Source organism: Momordica charantia, assembly GCF_013281855.1.
Source record: "Momordica charantia cultivar OHB3-1 chromosome 11 unlocalized genomic scaffold, Mcharantia_2.0 BLBB01000011.1, whole genome shotgun sequence".
Lineage (NCBI taxonomy): Eukaryota > Viridiplantae > Streptophyta > Magnoliopsida > Cucurbitales > Cucurbitaceae > Momordica > Momordica charantia.
In genome coordinates this window covers 6794014-6813481 of record NW_028275159.1, presented here as the reverse complement: position 1 = coordinate 6813481, position 19468 = coordinate 6794014, and the positions used below count along the sequence as shown (strand labels likewise).

At 32.1% G+C, this 19468-nt stretch overlaps 2 protein-coding genes across 4 annotated transcripts; both read left to right on the top strand.

The window, feature by feature from the left end:
* The first annotated feature begins 4529 nt into the window (after positions 1-4529).
* Positions 4530-8575, top strand: LOC111006509 (putative LRR receptor-like serine/threonine-protein kinase At1g53430). 3 transcript variants are annotated; one of them, XM_088120052.1, is made up of 6 exons: positions 4530-4771; positions 4988-5118; positions 5490-5687; positions 5777-6015; positions 7565-7715; positions 7877-8575. In XM_088120052.1, exons 3-6 carry the CDS (start codon positions 5646-5648, stop codon positions 8159-8161), a joined length of 717 nt encoding a protein of 238 aa, XP_087976178.1. In that variant the 5' UTR covers positions 4530-4771; positions 4988-5118; positions 5490-5645; the 3' UTR covers positions 8162-8575. The 3 variants fall into 3 exon arrangements, with proteins under 3 accessions (XP_087976178.1, XP_087976177.1, XP_022134191.2); XM_088120051.1 differs by having other exon boundaries at positions 5477-5687; XM_022278499.2 differs by having other exon boundaries at positions 4533-4771; positions 5477-5687; positions 5787-6015; positions 7877-8572.
* A 2074-nt stretch (positions 8576-10649) lies between these two features.
* On the top strand, positions 10650-19457 carry LOC111006439 (putative leucine-rich repeat receptor-like serine/threonine-protein kinase At3g14840). Its single transcript, XM_022278391.2, has 24 exons — positions 10650-10776; positions 11234-11423; positions 11502-11573; positions 11658-11726; positions 11829-11900; positions 11971-12042; positions 13127-13198; positions 13302-13373; positions 13450-13521; positions 13611-13682; positions 13765-13836; positions 14058-14129; positions 14786-14848; positions 15359-15421; positions 15507-15542; positions 15653-15693; positions 15959-16335; positions 16516-16711; positions 16834-16992; positions 17459-17577; positions 17670-17880; positions 17982-18219; positions 18391-18541; positions 18882-19457. The coding sequence occupies exons 1-24, from the start codon at positions 10665-10667 to the stop codon at positions 19215-19217; spliced, it is 3009 nt and encodes a 1002-aa protein (XP_022134083.2). The 5' UTR covers positions 10650-10664; the 3' UTR covers positions 19218-19457.
* Positions 19458-19468: the final 11 nt, after the last annotated feature.

Sequence of the window (19468 nt, the reverse complement as noted above, 5' to 3'; positions counted from 1 at the left end):
GTAGATTTTATTAATTTATCTCACACTTTCTTTCTTTCTTTTTTCTTTACTTAGTTGAAAAGTATATATGTTTAATTACGGTTCTTTTTTCTTTAATGTGGCTTGGAAAAATAAATTCTTTATTTTGTTTTCTATTTTTAGAAAATTGCTTTGGAAGTATTAGTCCAATAATTTCAAACACAAAAATAAATTGTTGAAATTTATGATGGCATTCATGTGTATATTTTAAAATTATCTTCTTTTTTTTAGGATATCCTATTTTAAAATTATCTTAACTCAATTGAATACAAACTTCGAAATTTTCACTATTCTAAACAAGGTTTTTGGGATTAGAAAACAAAACTCTGTTTCGAAACAATTGATTATATATATATATATATATATATATATATATATATTAAAAACTAAATTTCTTTTATAGTACATATTAAACAAGCTTTTCTTAAAAAACACGAACCTAAAATTGTTGACATGAGAGGGGGTAAGAGGGCCTTAGCTATTTGGCCGAGCACCGCTTGGCTCCCTACTTGGCCCTTGTTCAATCATTCGGTTTATTTGGGCCTCTTCGATTTGCCTAGCTAGATAAGCCCGCTTCTTCTCACTTGACTGAATCTTATCTCATAACATTAAACAAGCTCATTAAACTTAAAAACAAAGATATATCTCAAAGTAACCTTTCAAAATATGTGATGGACACTTGTCAAGTTGCACACAATTATTCATCGTCCACTTTAAGGTAGGATCGAATAAGTTGAAAATATCACTAACACGACGAACTAGTTGAACTTAAGAACAAAAAAATAAAAATAAAAATCATCTAAAAGTTATAAGTCAGTTTCTAAAAGACGAACTCCCAAATTGGAAGCATTTATAATCATGATCTTGACTCAGTACAACATTGACAACTTACTCCTATTATGAATATGAACACGAACTATTATCTTTGGCTGAGATGACTTGTGAGGTCATGTGAGAAAGAACAAAAAATTTACAATAATCAGATGAAAGAAAAAACAAAAAAGTGGTCTCATTTTTCATTTGTTTTCTTTTTCGTGGAGACAAAAATGGTCCAAAGGTATTGATGTTTATGTATTCGAAAAAGTTTAATTCAATGAACCAATTTTATCTCCTTTATTCAAATCGGTAGATTTTATTAATTTACCTTTTGTCTTTTTAACCACATTTTAAAGTGTATATATATAATATATGTGTATTTAATTATAACAAATTTAGTTATTTTGACCAAAAAAAAAGTATGTTGATTGTTTTTGTCCTTAATTTAAAATTAATTAACTAATAAATGTTTTCAGGTTAACCAATAAATAAAAAGAATAATAGAAAAAAAAAGAAGTTACCGTTGGTTTAGAAAAAATAAAAGTCAAATCAGTATTACATGCTCTAACATGACATTTCGAAAAAAACAAAATGACAGACCAGATAGAGGAGGAATTTAGGACATTTTTTTTAATAACGTTTCTTCTCAACTTTTTTCAAAATATATTGTTGACCGAATTATTTCTAAGAATAATGTTTAGAAATAGTTTATCGTCTCTTGAACAGATGACTTGGTGATGTGATAGTGGAAGTCGTTTATTGGAAAAACGACATGCGTAGTTGGATTTTTTTTCTTTTTTTTTTTTTACTAAATCTCAATTTGTCGTCTATAAGAGACGACCATCCCTATGTGTTGGCCATCTATTGCTGGCCATCCTTGAAGACTTGTAACTATTATTTTTTTCAAAATCTCACAACCCATAAGTGACACCCAAGATTTTATTGTTTAAATTTAACTAAAATAAATCTAACAAAATCTTAAAACAAACGGGTTGTTAAGAAATCTGTTTTTTAAACAAACTTCAAACTAAATTAAACTAAAAAATTTAGCAAAATCTTAAAAAAATCAATTTAACTAATGTATTCAAAATATAAATTAAATCTATCCTGAAATAAATTAAATCAAATGATATCTTCCCATAAATACTAATGAAGAGGTAGAGAACAACGATGAAAAATTGTTATTTGGAGGCATAGAACTCAAGTCTGGATGTCATAAGAAAAATATGAATTTTCACCGAAGAGTCGGGAATGGATGACTCGAATACTTTATTGAGTTGCAGAGAATGAAATAAGCAAGTATTTGACTAGAATCCAAGATGATTTAATACATTTTTGGTCTCTGAGGTTTGAGGTAGGTGTCCACTTGGTCTTTGAAGTTTCAAAATGAACACTTTTGATCCCTGAGGTTTGTGGTAGGTGTCTAATTGGTCGCTGAAGTTTCAAAATGAACATTTTTTACTAAGGCTCCTACCATATAAAGAGTCAGGTTTCTTAGTCAAACACTCAAGAGGAACATGAGAGTGGAGTAGGTCGTTGTTGCTGAACCGCTATATATTTTCAATGTAAAATTTCTCTAATCCTCTCTTATTTAATTTTTGCAATTAATTTTTTTTATCATAATTTGTATGAAATTGATCGTTACAATTTATTCTTCATGTTTGTAGAATCTAAAATTAATTAGAGGGCTTAAAATGTATTTTTAATTTATTATTATTTGTTTTAAAATTATTTGTTAGTAAAAAATTTACTTGTTTGTTTAAATTGAGTCTACTGTGTTAAAAAGTTCATAAATTTTTTATTAAATCATATTCACCCTCTAGGATTATCATACCAATTCAACTGCCGGTTTTTTCTTTAATGTGGTTTGGAAAAAAAAAAATACTTTGACATTTCACAATAATAACTCAGTCTCACTATTGGTCTTCAATCGTATATTTTCAATTTCTTTAGTCTTTGAAAGCTTTCCATTCCCCATCCTCACGTGGTTGCAATTGCCTCTTCTGAAAGATGTGAATAATCTTCTATTTGAAGATATGTATACTGAAGCTACGCTGTCTATTACTCAACTTGATGATTGGTTCCTATTATTTTTGTGTTGCTCTCAACACGTACGAGGGTATTGTCCGCATTTGCATTTGCCTTCGCCATGTACCTTTTAAGATTCTTTTTTAATATTCTACAGTTTTTCTCGTGGACATTTTTGTGGCAGTGAATATATTTGACATCTCTCTTCCAATCCCTCATCTTATTATTCTGTTGTCTGTTGTCTGTCATCGGACGCAACCTTCCTTTACCTTGTTGAACAATCAATGTTGAGTCTTGTCTGGAAGTAGATTATTTTCCACTCTCCTTTGTGCGAATTTCTCAACATTTCTCAACAATTGCCGCATCACAAATTTCTAAATATTTTAGAGATTCATCTCCTAACTAATGTCCGTAAATATGTTAGCAACAAAATAGCATTCACTTTGTCACTAAAAGTAATCTTAACTTATGACAATTGAATTGATTAAATCAGTGATCTGATTTATGTGGGAATTGACAGAAGTATTCTCTTCCATACGATTGTTAAAAAAATATTCTTACGAGATATACCTTATCATTAGTTTAGTGTTTTTCGTACTTATTCGTCAGTGCATCAATCAGATAATAGCGACTGCATGTTCGTTCGTCTCTACCCAATCTTCATCTTTCATCCCTTATGGTCGTTCTTTCAAATCTTTTTTTAACTTCTTGCTAGCAAGGAAATCCTTAATTTGCATATTCTAATATCCGAAATTGGCCCATCGAACTTCATGATTCTTTCTTGACTTCTCTGTTGATCCAATGACACTCTGAACCAAACGATCATGATATCAATTGATGAGAAGAAAATATAGATCAATCGATTCTCCGATAAGTTATTCAAATATGAACTATTTGATTTTCCGTTCCACGAGTTAAAAGCATATAACAAAAGAATAAGAAATAGAGATAGAAAAAGCTTAACACTACAAGGATTTCAAATCTTCAGACTTGTTCAGTCTTTTGCAAAAAAGTAGGTTCTACTATAGTTGGGAATATTATACAATGAAGATCTCACTTAATAATCATTATACAATGACTATCTTGCTTTCAATTCAAAATACCTTCACTAAACCCACGAGATACAGATTCTTTTTCACACACTGCCCACAACCACTCAAGTTTCGTTTATGGAAGTCAAATATTATAATCCTGATAGGATAAAGATATTGTAATCGTTATAAGACAAAATATCCTATACTTTTCCTAGGGAGGGCACTTCCACCTCTTGTTCATTCATCAAGTGCCGGCGTCTGTGGCAGCGCCTCTTAAACACAAGTCATCTGTTTTGGCTCAATTATCCTAACACCTTGCCTATTTGTTGTCCATCACCGTTGTCACTTTTCTCGTCAGCGTCGCGATCTTATGACCACCTTTTCAATTGTTCATTTTTTGTCACTGTACTTTTAATTTTAGTTCATTTTAGTCTATATACATTTAAAATATTCGTTTTAGTCATCATACTTTAAAAAAATGTCCAAAATGAATCTCTCGTTTTAGTCATTGGTTATCTTTTCATGACACGGACTAGCCTCCATCAGGTGCCATGGTTGGAATTTCAGTCTTAATTTTAGAGAGAGAAAATTATTTTAATATATTCAAACAATATGATTTAAAATTTAAACAGTATAATCACAAACGAATCTGACAGCTATATCATCAAAAAATTATTAAATTGTAGACTCGCCGCCGCCCCCGCCTCCGCAGCTGCAGCCGTTGCAGTCGCCGCAGCTGCAGCCGTCGCAGCCACCGCCGCAGCCGCGACCGTTACCTGCAGGTGCAATTGTTGGAATTTCGGTTGCTGTAGTAGTGGCTTTCATGATAACCTTGGCTCTCGGAATTTTGTGGTGGAGAACTACACATCGACAAGGTAATTTAGATTAATTATTTGTGCATGTTAGATGTTTTTTTTTTTATAGAATTATTTCAAAAAATTAGAATTTTGAGTTCAATGGTGCAAACAACAACAAATAAATGTAGTGTGACATATTCTGTTTCCCTCTGAAACTATGTTTGTTCTCCTATCAGATGAAAATAGGCGACCTCATTAATTTTGACCATAATAATAATTCTTTGGAACATGCAGCTTCCTGTCCAGATTTGAAGGACCAAAATCTGCAAATTGGTTCATTTACATTAAGCCAGATCGCATCTGCAACAAACAACTTTGACATTTCCAATAAGATAGGAGAAGGTGGTTTTGGACCTGTTTATAAGGTGAGTAAAGATGGAATGTATGTAATATTATTTGCTTTCGGCATAATTATCACGATTTTGCTTACCCGATCTATATACCATGGATTACTCGCACATGTTGCAACCCCAACAAGATTCTTAATTAATCGTGCCTTTCAACATGGTGACTTTATTTTGACTCACCAATATGGGCTGAATCTTATTTCTTAGTTTGGTTGTGCTTTGCCACCATAGTCAATATCAATATTCATGGATTTCTATCTCAACACCTGATCGATAATTGATAATAAGGAGAGTATAGTCTATGTATATTATAAATATTGTTAATTTTTAACGTTGGATCGATCGAGTCCAACATTTTTCTATTTGAATTAATTAGGGTCGTCTCTTAGATGGCACGATGATTGCAGTGAAGCAACTTTCTGCAATGTCAAAGTAAGGAAACCGCGAATTTGTGAATGAGTTAGGCTTGATATCTTCTTTGAAACACCCACATCTAGTGAAGCTTTATGGATGCTGTACTGATGGAGGTCAACTTTTGCTAGTATATGAATATATGCAAAATAATAGTCTTGCTCAAGCTCTCTCTGGTAAGTTTTGCCAGAACTAATTTTTACTTGAATTATTAATAAAAGTATTATTGACACCATTTATCTCTCTTTAATATAATAAATTTGAGGACCTCAAAGGATGTCGATTAAGGCTGGATTGGCCAACAAGGAAAAAGATTTGTACCGGTATAGCCAAAGGTTTGGCTTTTCTTCATGAGGAGTCAATATTAAAGATTATTCATCGAGATATCAAAGCTACTAATGTTTTGTTGGATAAAAATCTCAACTCGAAGATATCGGACTTCGGTCTTGCCAAGCTTCACGGAGAAGATAATACTCACATAAACACTCGGGTTGCAGGAACATTGTGAGTAACTATGATTAAATTCAAGTTTTTGTTTATTTTTTATTTTATTTTATAAATTTCTCCTTAAAAACTTAGGGTCTGTTTGTTTGGTCGTTTATATCTTAAAATTATTAGGCATCCGAAGATACCGGACATCTCACAAAGAAGCAACCTTGATTCTCATTTAATGGATGAGAGTTCGAGATTTCATCCTAATACTACATTCATAAAACAATAATATTTACACTTAACCTTATTACTATAATAAACTTTATTTTTTTCTCCTGCGTCATTCTTCTCAGTTTTCATCAATTATTTAGTTCACGTTATCTTTCTTGCTATTTTTTCCATTTTGCTTTCTTTTTTTACCTTTTCACTTTTTTTTTTCTGTTATCTTTTCTGCGTAGTTTTAATAATTTTTTTTATATAAAGTTATGTTAAGACACAGACCTCCGTACTGTTTCTTTGATTCTATTTTTATTTTCTACATTTTGTTGTAATTTTATTTTTGTACTTTTTATATTTCTATGTGTTTTCATTTTGCAATCAAGGGGTGTTTGATATAGAATTTGAAAATTATTTTTGTTTAAGAAAAAATTGAAAAAAGTTGTTTGATGGATTTTTTTTTCTCTTTTTAGAAAAGGACAACCTAAATAGAATCCTGAAAAAATTTTGAAAACAACAACAATATGGTATTTTCAACATTATTTGTCTAAAATTTTATGTATTTTAATTTTCCTAGTCTTCTGTCTTTTTTACTTTTTGCATTTAAATTTTCTGCATTTTCATTTTTTTATTCTTCTACATTTTTGTTTTATTTTTAATTTTCTGCATTTTCTTTAAGTTTTCTTACTTTTCTACATTTTCTTGCATTCTTTACTTTGTAGGTTTAATTTTATGAATCGTATATATTTCTTTTTTTTCCCCTGTGCTAGTATTTTATTTGGAATAAAATATTGTTAATATATAAAAAAAAACAAGATATTAAACTAATAAAAACAAATCTAATATAAATGTAAATTATATTAAATCAATCTATAAATTATATCAATATTTGTAATGAGGGCATTTTTGAAAAATTACATAAATTTACAACATCATCCAGAAAAAATCCTACAAATAGGCAATCCAAATATTTCTGGACAAACGTGGTTATTTGAAGATGTCAGATATCTAAAATTTCGAGCATCTACATTCAAGGTATTAGAACCATCTCGCTCTAGAGTATTCTTACCTTCGCACTTACTCTATTAAAAAAATAATAATAAAAAAATAAAAAAGCCGTTTCTCAAAAAAAAAAAAATTAATAATAATAAAAAAAAGCCTTCACTAACTAATTATTAATACCCTAGTTCTATTCTAATAATAAAATACCTATCAAATATCAGAGAAGTTCTTTGCTGTCAAGAAATTTATGGAGTTAAAGTTGGCTTGCGCTTGGTATAATTACAGCTTGAAATATTTACTCCAAAATAATAAATGTTGTCTGAAGTTTTGAAAGTAAAATTTTTTATGATCCTACAAATGCAAGATATAGAAAATATTTGTGCCTAATCCTATTATTTTGCAGTGGATATATGGCTCCTGAATACGCAACACGAGGCTACTTAACTGAGAAAGCAGATGTTTATAGCTTTGGTGTCGTGACATTCGAATTAGTCAGTGGAAAGAGAAACACTATATATCCAACAAGGGATAAGTGTTTTTATCTTCTTGATTGGGTAACTTAGATTTCTTTCTTGTATAATTATGGCTTGTTAGATATCCAATATATGAATTACATTTACCCAATTCATCAGCTTAAGCTTTTGGATTGAGTGGTGATTTATTCATTCTTAACAATGCTTGGTCTTCGGTGTGAATTTTAACTCTGTATTCTCAGGCACGTGTGTTGAAAGAGCAAAACAGTTTAATGGAGCTGGTCGATCCAAAATTAGACTCCTGCTTCCATGAAGAAGAGGCGATGGCAATGCTCAAAATTGCTTTGCTCTGCACCAATGTCTGTCCCTCAGCGAGGCCTACCATGTCCTCAGTGGTGAGCATGCTGGAAGGTAAGGCTGCTGTCCAGGAGGAGTTGGTTTCAGATCCAAATGATATGAGAAAAGAGATGAGCGCAATGTGGACCCCTTATTCAGCAGAACGAAGAAATAATCGACATCGAAAATAAGGTAGAGGCTACATTGTTTACGGACATGCCGAGTACCAAGTTCTTCGACATCGATAAAGCGTAGAAGCTAGACTTTTGATACTGCATATCAGTAATGGTATGTGATATGTTTTTTTTTAGTACAGCATGTAAGGATGGGAATTCGAAGTTGATCAGAGATAGGTGCCTTGACCAGTTGAGCAAATTAATGATACGTGATATGTTTAGGGAGCTTGCTTCTTGTTGCCCCATTCTTTTATAGAATCCATAGTTTTTGGTGTGTAATAACTTGCCCTAAAATACTATCTACATTTTTCATTCTTGGGGCTATCCAAATTTACATTATTGAGCCATACTTACATGTGTTAAGAACAACGGTTACGGTAGCCCAAAGTATTCAAAATATCTTCACAATAGTATAATATTGTCTGTTCTGGATATAACTCTCACGGCTTTACTTTTGATTTGATCCAAAATGCTTCGTACCAATGGAGATAGTTATCCTATTTAACTTTATATACCATTGATTTTTCTCTATTTCTTAGCCAATATAACATTTGTTGTACTGAACTATTCACAAACTTAACAACATTTGCATCTGTATAGATAGATAAATTGTCTATATATATAAGTAAGGGTTATGGGTTTTTGGTTGAATTATATAAATTTAGTTTTAGAATTTTGAACAATTCTATTGAGTTTTTTAACTTTAAAAAATTTAGATTATAAATTTTTACGCAAAAAAGAAAGGTAAGGTACAAGGATTTGGGTGCTAGAGTAGTTATATGATTTTATAGTTGAGTCATGGTTCAATCATCGTTAATATCTCTGAAATAAGTTGACATGATGATGTGACAAATAATTTCATAGACGAATAAGCATATTAAAAGTGTACCTACTAAACTGAAACATTGATTTAAAGTTTAAAGACATATTTACTCGTTTTTAAACACATACAGATAAAATATTAAAAGTGCAAAAGCTTAAAAAAAAAAAAAAAAGCGATCCAACTTTTTTCTTATTTCAAGTATAAGTTTACTTTTGTGATGCAGTTGTTGGGATTTCTAAAACTTTTTCTTTTAATGCTATGTTAAATTATAACAATTTTGAACTATTATAATGAAGTAAATTTGATCTTTAACCAATTGGGCAATGAAGGGAGGCTAATGTATATTTTATTTATTATTTGAATAGTTCAATAAAATAATATCAAATTCTCTTTTTTCCATTTTTAATTCTAAAACAACATTTAGGTATTAGAATTAGAATGTTAATAGTAATTTTATTCTTATATTCACTCGTTTTATTTGAATTTTCATCTTATTTCTGATATGAACGATGAACTTGTATACTAAATCAAGATAGTATTTATGAAATAACCAAATTTTGTTTACCAAGAAAATTATAGTGATCAATGAATATTAACACGACACGTTAAAGTAAATAATCACCCATCGACTTTGACATTTTAATGATCCGACCATGTCAACTAAAATTATTATTTAATTTGAAAATATCTCTTTTCACCTTTACTTTATGTTGGTATAAAATTTTGCATCACCAAAATAAACAAGCAAGAGCCTAACAATTCTCACCTAATGAATCAACTTGAGTTTATAAAATCTCACTTTATTGATTTAAGTCCAAAGTTTGTAATTTTGTCTCTACTGACCAATTCTTCTCCACTGAATTCGAATCAGTCAACATCACAAATGGATAAGTTTCTACCATTAGTTGAAATGGTATTGATTAACATTTAAAATTTAATGATAATATAATTTTTATGTTCATGATTAACCACTATATGGTTTTATTTATTCATCATTTAATCAAATATGTGAATTGCGAAATCACGGTGGAAATTTTAAATTGGTTAAATTAACCCCTTATTTTAAATATTTAGTTTTAAATTTTAAAAAGTTAAAATTACATTTGTTTAAAATTAATTTAGTTTCAAGTACGATTTTAAATGTCATGCCTTTTTAATTTGCAGTAGAATAAAATTTTGATCGTTAATAAGAGATGAAACTCACAACCTCTCGCTTTGGCATGTAGAGAGGTATATTTTAATATTAATTAAGTGATAAAATTACTTGAAATATTTATGTGTTGAAACTTGAAGAAACCAACATATTAAACTGATATGTATGTGTGAACAAATTATTCGACTTAGCTTCTCTTGCTTGGCTTATTAGTCGACTTCTATAATCTAATTGTAAATTATTGAGTGAAACATAGCAATATTTACATATATATATATAATATATATATATACATCTCTCATCAACTAAAAAAAAAGTGTACATGACTAATTTTTAATTGGTTTGGAGAAACTTGGATCAAAAGGGTACAAGTTTTTCTTTTCTTTTATTTATTTTTTTAATCCCAAGTTGATTTTGGTTTCAACTAAAAAAATTTAACAAGCATCTTTCATAATTTTTTGTGTGTAAAATTTTGTATATGGATGTTTGTTTTCCAAAACTGATTGCTTCTTCATTTTATTTTATTTTATTTTGTTGGAGAAATGAAGCTGTTCTTGTTTAGAACTCTCCTCTTTGCTTCTGCCATTGGTTTCTTCTTCTTCTTCTTCATTGTTGGAGTTCATTCTCTGTCCACTAGATTGCCTGTTGATGAAGGTACTCACAGTCACAGTCACAAAACTGCCCCATTAATGGCACTATGTTATTGAGTTTTATGGTAATTAAGTTATCATCAAAACCATATTATAACTTTGAAATTGTTGTTCATATCAAATCATCATTAAGTTTTGAGTTTTGAGTTATTCTTTCAAGGTAAAGATTTAATCTTTTTTCTACAACATCAAATATATGTTCTTTCTCAGTTTGAATATATCAGCAAAATCTGATTTTTTAATCTGGGTGGGTAGAATTTCAAATGATACATATCTTAACCAATTGAATTAGATTCAAGTCTGCGATGGAAGAGATTAAACTTGAATATAGTTAAGTAGTCTAAAAAGCAAATCCCAGAGGACAAATATTCTTAAAGATTTCTTAAAAAGAAGTATCAGTGTCCATTAAAGTAGTATATATGTGTATAATGAACATTAAATTTGATGCATAAATGTTTCAGTGGAAGCTTTACAGGAAATAGGAGACATTTTGGGGAAAAGGGATTGGAATTTCAGTGCAGATCCTTGCAATGGAGGCCATGGATGGATTTCTCAGCCAAACCAAATCCCTAAAAATGTTTCTGATTTTCAAAATAATCTCACCTGTGATTGCACATTTCTTGATGCTACAGTCTGCCATGTCATCGCCATGTAACCTCTCTCTCTAAGTTTTGTGAAAATATATATATTTAGAGATTTGTATTCTGAAATGTAAATTTTGGGGTTCAGAGTTCTCAAATCGCAGAGCCTTCAGGGCGCTCTCCCGCCCAATCTTGTGCGGTTGCCATTTCTGCAGCAAATGTAAGTTCTTCTTCTCTTCTTCTTCTCTTTGAACTCAAAATTTTGATTAAAATTAGCTTGATCTCCCCCATCATTTTCGTTCAGCGATCTCTCTCGGAACTATCTCAGCGGCAAAATTCCTCCAGAATGGGGCTCTACGAAACTCGTCAACATGTAAACCCTAAATCTCTGTTTCTCTGTCTTTCTGTGTGCAGGATTTTCATGCATTTGAGGAAATTTTATGGTTCCTTATGATTGTTGTGGGTGATTTTGCAGTTCCCTTCTTGGAAATCGGTTGACGGGTTCGATCCCAGAGGAGATTGGAAACATCACTACTCTCGAGACTTTGTGAGTTCTGATTGTGCATTTCATTTTTTTTGGATGACATTGCCAATGAAATTCGATTTCCATTGCATAGGGTCTTAGAGATCAATCAGCTGTCTGGAAGCATTCCTCAAACGCTTGGAAATTTGCCCCAGATACAGAGACTGTAAGGCACCTATATTCTTATTATTGTTCGTATGATTTTTCTTTTTCCTTTTTTTTTTCTAGGTTGCGAATTTAAGTCTATGAACTTTGGTGGATAAGTTTATTTATTATCTCGGAATAGGAATCACATCTATGACAATTACTTGAATACCCATTTCTTATTTTTAGCTAATTATATTTAAATTAATTTGTGCTAATATTATTTTTCATTAAAATAATAATAAATTTTAGTTTATTCTATTACCATTCTATTGATAGTAAATATTTGTTATTATAACAATTTAGCTAATATTAAAAAATAATTTAAATAAAATTGCATCAACTAAGAAAGATTAATACAATTTTTATTGGTGTTAATTAATAATAAAAAGTAGAATTAAATAATTGATGCATTAAAAAAATTTGTAATATTTTATAATAAAATCACATCAAAGTTAGGTAATTTTTTTATTAGAAGAAAGTTTAATTTTTTTATTAGAAGAAAGTTTATTAATAGTATAAAGAAACAAAAATTATTAGTAGTATAAATAAACAAAGAAAGGGTAAGATTGTAAAACAATTAATTAAAAAGTTATAGAATTCAGGTATCAGGTATAGATGAGATAGGAAGGGTAAAAGTTGTAAAACAAAAATGTGTAGGGCCCACGAAATAAAAGTATGTGAATGAGATTGATGAGGTTTTAGAAGAGGAATAAGATTACCGGTTTTTTGCCAACATGAGTTTAGCTCAGCGGTAGTTGGTAATTTGCTCAAATCTCTCACTAAGAGGTGGTGAGTTCAAATCCTCCCACCCTAATTGTTGTACCAATATACATATATATAATTTAGATTACCGATTTTTAGGAGTGATTTCTAAGTTTCAGGTGGATTCCACCGATTGATTCCATTTCTACACTTGAGTAAACATCATTAAAAGGTTTTCATTTCCTTGATTCTCATTCCCGGAAGTAAATGGGACCTTACTTTTTTTTCCTTTTCTCATGAATTATTATAATCGCTTTGGAGAGAGCTGGTTATCAGTCATGATGCCTGGACCTGATAGTTTATTTGATTGTGATTTACACCATAAGCTTGTTGCTGTGTAGACATCTTACCTCGAACAAGTTTTCTGGGGGGTTGCCAATGTCACTGGGAAAGCTGACCACATTGAAGGAATTGTAAGCTTATTAAGTTTTTTTCCAACGATGCATTTCGTTTCCTAAGCTGCTTGATGTTTCAAAGTATAAATGAATACTTGAGTCATTTCCTTTGTCAATGCAGTCGAATTGGTGACAACAATTTCTCGGGCCCAATACCGAATTTCATACATAATTGGACAGATCTTACTGAATTGTGAGACGTCATTTTACTCTTCCTGCTCTCAATTCATTATGTGTTTTCTCTCAAAAATTTAGTTTAATTATGACAGATTCATTCAGGCAAGTGGATTGAGTGGGCCCATTCCTTCTGACATTGGACTCTTGACAAAAGTATCTGACTTGTTAGTATCTCTTTTGATTTCTTAGCTATTTTCTTTTCCCTCATGAACAACATGTTTGGTATCATTCATTTTATAACTTCTGAATGCAGGAGAATCAGTGACTTGAGTGGAGCTTCGTCACCCTTTCCACCTCTTAGTAATTTGAAAAACATGACAAATCTGTAAGTTGCATAGTTACTTTAGAACATGTGGGAAGGCAAGTTCTTCCACCAGCGAATTAATTTTCGTTTTGGTTGTCTACAGGATATTGAGAAGTTGCAACATCACTGGAAGACTGCCCAACTATCTGGATGGGATGCCATCATTGAAAATCTTGTCAGTAATCAGTATAAGTTTGCTTTCATCTCTGACTAGACTAGTTGTAGCTAGAAAATCTTAAGAAAACAAAGAGAATAGCTCTAGCAGCTTTGGACTTTTTACCCAAACTTTGTATACTATCAAGATTTGATCCCCCTAAATAGAGGTAAAGAATTTTAAAAAACATATGCAATACCATCATATTGTTCTTATTCTTTTGTTTTAAATTTTTTCTGCAGAGACCTTAGCTTTAACAAACTAAGTGGACGAATTCCAACCAGATATGATGCTCTTAAAGGTTTGGATAACATGTAAGAAATTTTGTTCAGAAATGCAAGTTTTAGAAGTCGAGACTGCAGATACTCACTTTTTTCATGCTCCTTAGTTTTTTGTAGAGAGAGGAGAGCTTGAAGGAGAAGGGAAAAGGAGGGGAAGATGCCACATAAGAAAATAATATTAATAATAATAAGAAGAAAACCAACTAAACTTTTCGGCTCATTTAAAAATGACCAAATAAGTAAAGCCACGCACTATCTAACTTGGATTGTATCTTTTCAAGGTATCACTAACAGGACAGTGATTTCGAGGACCAATTTAAACTGTTTCTCAAAATTTAAGGGTTAAAATGTAACATTTTGAAACTAAGCAATTGGAGTAAAACTTTCTCAAACCTCAAGAACCAAAACTGGTGAAGCTTTTCCCTTTCTGTACTAGTGAATATACAATGTGCCTGGTTTGGACATATTAAGGTAATATAATTGTTTCTCTTTTTAGTTTAAAGAATATCCTTCTTTTTGTATAATGTATGTAACAAATATCCTTCTTTTTGTATAATGTATGTAACAAGTGATAATATCAACTAGACTAGTTATTGAAATGTGATCAGAATTTGCTTTTTTAGATAGTCACAATTAACTGTAATGCATATGGTTCATACTTGTAATTACGTTTCATGTGAACTTTTTAGATTTTTAACTGGAAACATGCTAAACGGATCAGTGCCTGATTGGATGTTGAAAGGAAAGGGCATGTAAGTATCTTTCTCAGTTCCTGGTAAATAAATTGGCAGTTCGTTATTTGATGGATTAGGTATTTATTTTATCCCTCTTTGCACTTTAAAAGTTTTATATCTTCCTTCCAATTTTTTACTGGGTCCTTTGGAAGTTCACTCATTTTCTGTTTGTAACTTCTTGTGACAAGTAACTTATATCATACTTCACTACCATTATTCCCCTCGTTTAGTATTAATTTACAAAAGAAATAATATGAAGTCTTCTTTAGTTTGTATCAGTAGTCAACGAAAACTAACTTGATACTTGTTATACCATTTGTCTGCTCTAGTGAATATCTGTGACTCAATCAAGTTGTATTGGTTTTAGCAAATACTTTGAATCGTGTTAGAAATTTGTTTCTTCTTTGAAAAAAAATATGGTTGTTTGAGTGTGTTCAATAAACGTTGTTTTCAGAAAATACTTTTTCAAAATACTTGTTCGTTATTTTTTTTCTTCAAGGTGTCACACCCTTACATTTTCCTTTACAGCGATCTTTCCTATAATAATTTTACAGTCAGGGTTGCTGGGGAAAGCTGTCGATCACAAAAAGTGTAAGATTGTACCTATTCTTTTGCATATCTTCTTTTGTAGAACACTATCTAATCTCTCTCTCTCTCCACCCCCTCTTCCCTGCAGAAACCTGTTTGCAAGCTCATCACAAGACAATGATTAGTAAGCTTTAACCTTTTGGTGTATTCATTTGAATTAGTTTGTTTTACCAATGTTTATCAAATTTTCTCATTACATGACACTAACTAGTGAGCTTTCTATTGTCTTGTCAGTGGAATTCTTTCATGTTTAGCAGGCTCGTCTTGTTCAAAATGTGAGTCGAAGCATAATGTTCATTATAACTTTACTTTTATCTTGTAACATACATATAATTCTTTTAGGTTCTTACCAAGTGGTATATTCCCAACTAAAAATGCTAACCAATTTCATCGTAGGGCTATTAGTTGGCATATACTAAAATAAATTGGTGCATAGAAAGGGAAGTATTAAGGTTTGCTGAAGAATTGTACAAAGAAACTGACTCAGATTTGTTTTCTTGCTCTACTTTCTATAGCAAGTAACATGTTCTATTCTTACAGCTTGGTACTCTCTCCATATAAATTGTGGTGGCAAGGAACAAACGATAAATGGAACTACCGTTTTTAAAGGAGATCGAAATACAGGCAGCTCTATGTTTTTTGTAACTGGAACAAATTGGGCAATCAGCAACACTGGTAGTTTTATGGATGATGGTGACTCTCAAGATGAATACTCTGCAACAAATTCTTCTACTCTGTCTATGATAAATCCTGAATTGTACATGACTGCACGGGTTTCTCCGTTATCTCTTACTTATTATGGGTTTTGCATGGGAAATGGAAACTACACAGTAAGCCTCCATTTTGCAGAGATAATGTTTACTGATGACAAGACATTCAGTAGTCTCGGCAGACGCATATTTGATGTTTACGTTCAGGTACTAAAACTAACTTCAAGCTTTCGCCCATCAAGAAAGTTTCCGATTGTTGTCTAACTTCTGAAATTTCTTTAAATATTTTCACCATTAAACCCCCACTTTTGCCGATCGACTTGGGTAAACAGAAATACTTTTTCATGATTACTAGCATGACAACTTAAAATAAAATCTGAACTGCAGAAAAAGCTGGTGCTGGAGGATTTCAATATCGTGGATGCAGCAGGTGGCGTTGATAAAGCAGTCATAAAAAAAATCCCAGTTACCGTAACAAATGGTACATTGGAGATCCGCTTCTATTGGGCCGGGAGGGGAACAAATGCTATTCCTGTGAGGGGAGTTTATGGTCCTCTTATATCAGCTATATCAGTTGATCCTGGTAAGCTGATATTCGCCTTAATTATATATTTTTATTAATTTGAGTTCAATGTTTCGTTTTACTTGTACTTTATTTGACTGAGCACTCTGATTCATGTTGTCTATCATTCTCAATTCATGTAGACTTTGAGCCTCCGTCAGAGGGCGGAGAAACTGGAAAGTCTGGCGTATCTGTAGGTGCAGTTATTGGAATTGTGGCTGCTGCAGTTTTTGTTATATTATTGACCATCGGTATCCTGTGGTGGATAGTATGTCTACGACGGGAAAAGACACTTGAACAAGGTAATTATGAGATAAATATATTTACTTATCTTTTCTTAAAATTGCTAGTTTTCTTGTCCTTTCTTGTCCTTTTGACTCTTAAAATGGCTAGGCTTCTCATCCTTCGCCTCTTATTGGCTACATTTGCCAGCTTGTGAATGTTTATAATATCAAAATCGTAGTTTTAAAACTACTTTGTGGTGATTGAAGAGCTGAGGTAACTTGAATTTATCGTGAAAGCAAGGACCAGTTAGTGTAGTGTAATGGGAGTTTCTGATTAGTGATGACATTTGGGCCTGGCAATGAATGAGTCTTGACCATGGTAGAACCTATATTTCTTCGATACTTGTTTATGATTGAGGGACTAAAATGGAATGTTAGAAGTTTTAAGTATCAAAATGGAATAAACACGAGACCAAAATAGGACTGAAATGCGTGTATTAAATATCTTGGACTCTTTCTCAGCTTGACTTTACTTCTTGTGCAGAGTTACGAGGTTTGGATTTGCAGACTTGTTCTTTTACATTAGGGCAAATAAAAGCCGCCACAAACAATTTTGACGCTGCCAATAAGATTGGAGAAGGTGGTTTTGGTCCTGTCTACAAGGTAATGTCATTTGAATCGCTTATCGGGGTCTCTTCAGTCTTCTTACGTAAAAATAGTAGTTACAGTCCGTGATTCTTTCACTGGAAATGCAGGGTGTTCTTGCAGACGGCACCGCTATTGCAGTAAAGCAACTTTCTTCAAAATCAAAGCAAGGAAATCGTGAGTTTGTGAATGAGATCGGCATGATATCTGCTTTGCAACACCCACATCTAGTCAAGCTTTATGGATGCTGTATTGAAGGAAATCAGCTTTTGTTAGTATATGAATACTTGGAAAACAATAACCTTGCCCGTGCCTTGTTTGGTAATATTTGTTCCATATGATTAACTGTTACTGATTTTTGTAGAATTCATCAATATACTTATAGAGTACTTGGTTAATGGGATTATGGGAAATACTTGAAGGTCTAGAAGAAAGTGAACTTAATTTGGATTGGTCAACAAGGCACAAGATCTGTATTGGTGTAGCAAGAGGCTTGGCTTATCTTCATGAAGAGTCAAGACTAAAGATTGTCCACAGAGACATCAAAGCTACTAATGTTCTGTTAGACAAAGATCTAAACCCCAAGATATCCGACTTCGGCTTGGCCAAGCTTGATGAAGAAGAAAATACCCACATAAGCACTCGGATTGCTGGAACTTTGTAAGTCCCAATGACTAAGTTGTGTTTGTAGATGCATTGATTTAGTTTTTCCTTTCCTTTTTTTTCTGATTTTGTGTCTATGAACTGTCAAGCATGAAATACAATTCATAATCAAATTCTTGAGAAGTTTAAAACGAAGAATATTTACTCATAATGTGATGAATTTTGTAGTGGATATATGGCGCCAGAATATGCAATGCGAGGACACTTGACCGATAAGGCAGATGTTTACAGCTTCGGCGTTGTAGCATTGGAAATAGTTAGTGGAAGGAGCAACACTAGTTACCAGGCAGATAACGACTTCTCTTATCTTCTAGACTGGGTAATCTAATTTCTTGGTTGTGTACACAATGCTATTTTTCTATGTTCAGTTTCTTTTTACCATGTTAGTTAACAAGAATATGTCAAATCAGCCATTTGTAGAACTGTCTTTATCCAATGTTGAGGGCAGAGCCTTAGTTTCCACAAGAATTTAACCCAGCTCTCATTTGATCCTCGTTGGTTTGATTTTTTTGGTCATCTAAACCTCTTATATCTGTTGTTCTATTTGTTATCTTCTTAACCAGAGTTCATTAAATCATGTTCTATTTCCAAAGTTGTTTTTAACCTGTTTGCTCAAAACTTCGCTTACAACTTAGCCGTTATTTATCTTCTGTTTCTAGGCACTTAAGTTGAAAGAGAAGAACAGTTTAATGGAGCTAGTTGACCCAAAATTAGGCTCCAACTTCAACAAAGGAGAGGCATTGAGAATGATCAAAATCGCTCTCCACTGCACTAATGTCTCTCCTGCAGCAAGACCCAACATGTCATCAGTAGTAAGCATGTTGGAAGGCAAGCAGGCTGTCGAGGACATAGTTTCGGGTCCGGGCATCTCTGAGGAAGCAAGAAATGCAGCATGGACTCATTTGCTTGCTGATATTCCAACAACAGGTTCCTCAACATCTGTGAGCGATCTTTATCCAATCAATGTGTCCCAGTACTTGGATACTAGAAACTAGACTGAATTTCATGATTTCTCTCTAGTGATTTTGTAAATGTCCAGACTTTGTAATATGTATCAATTGCCCAGAAAAGTGCAGCTTTTCATCACACTAGCAAATGGAAATTGCCTTCGTAGTATAATATCATAGAACAGGAAAGCTATGGCTTATTTGACGGCTTGTACTAGAGAATAGTTTTTAAAGTTTGTGGTTGGATGATTTGTACACTACTAATTTCAAAACAGTCCTTTCCCTCTATCATTTGTTGG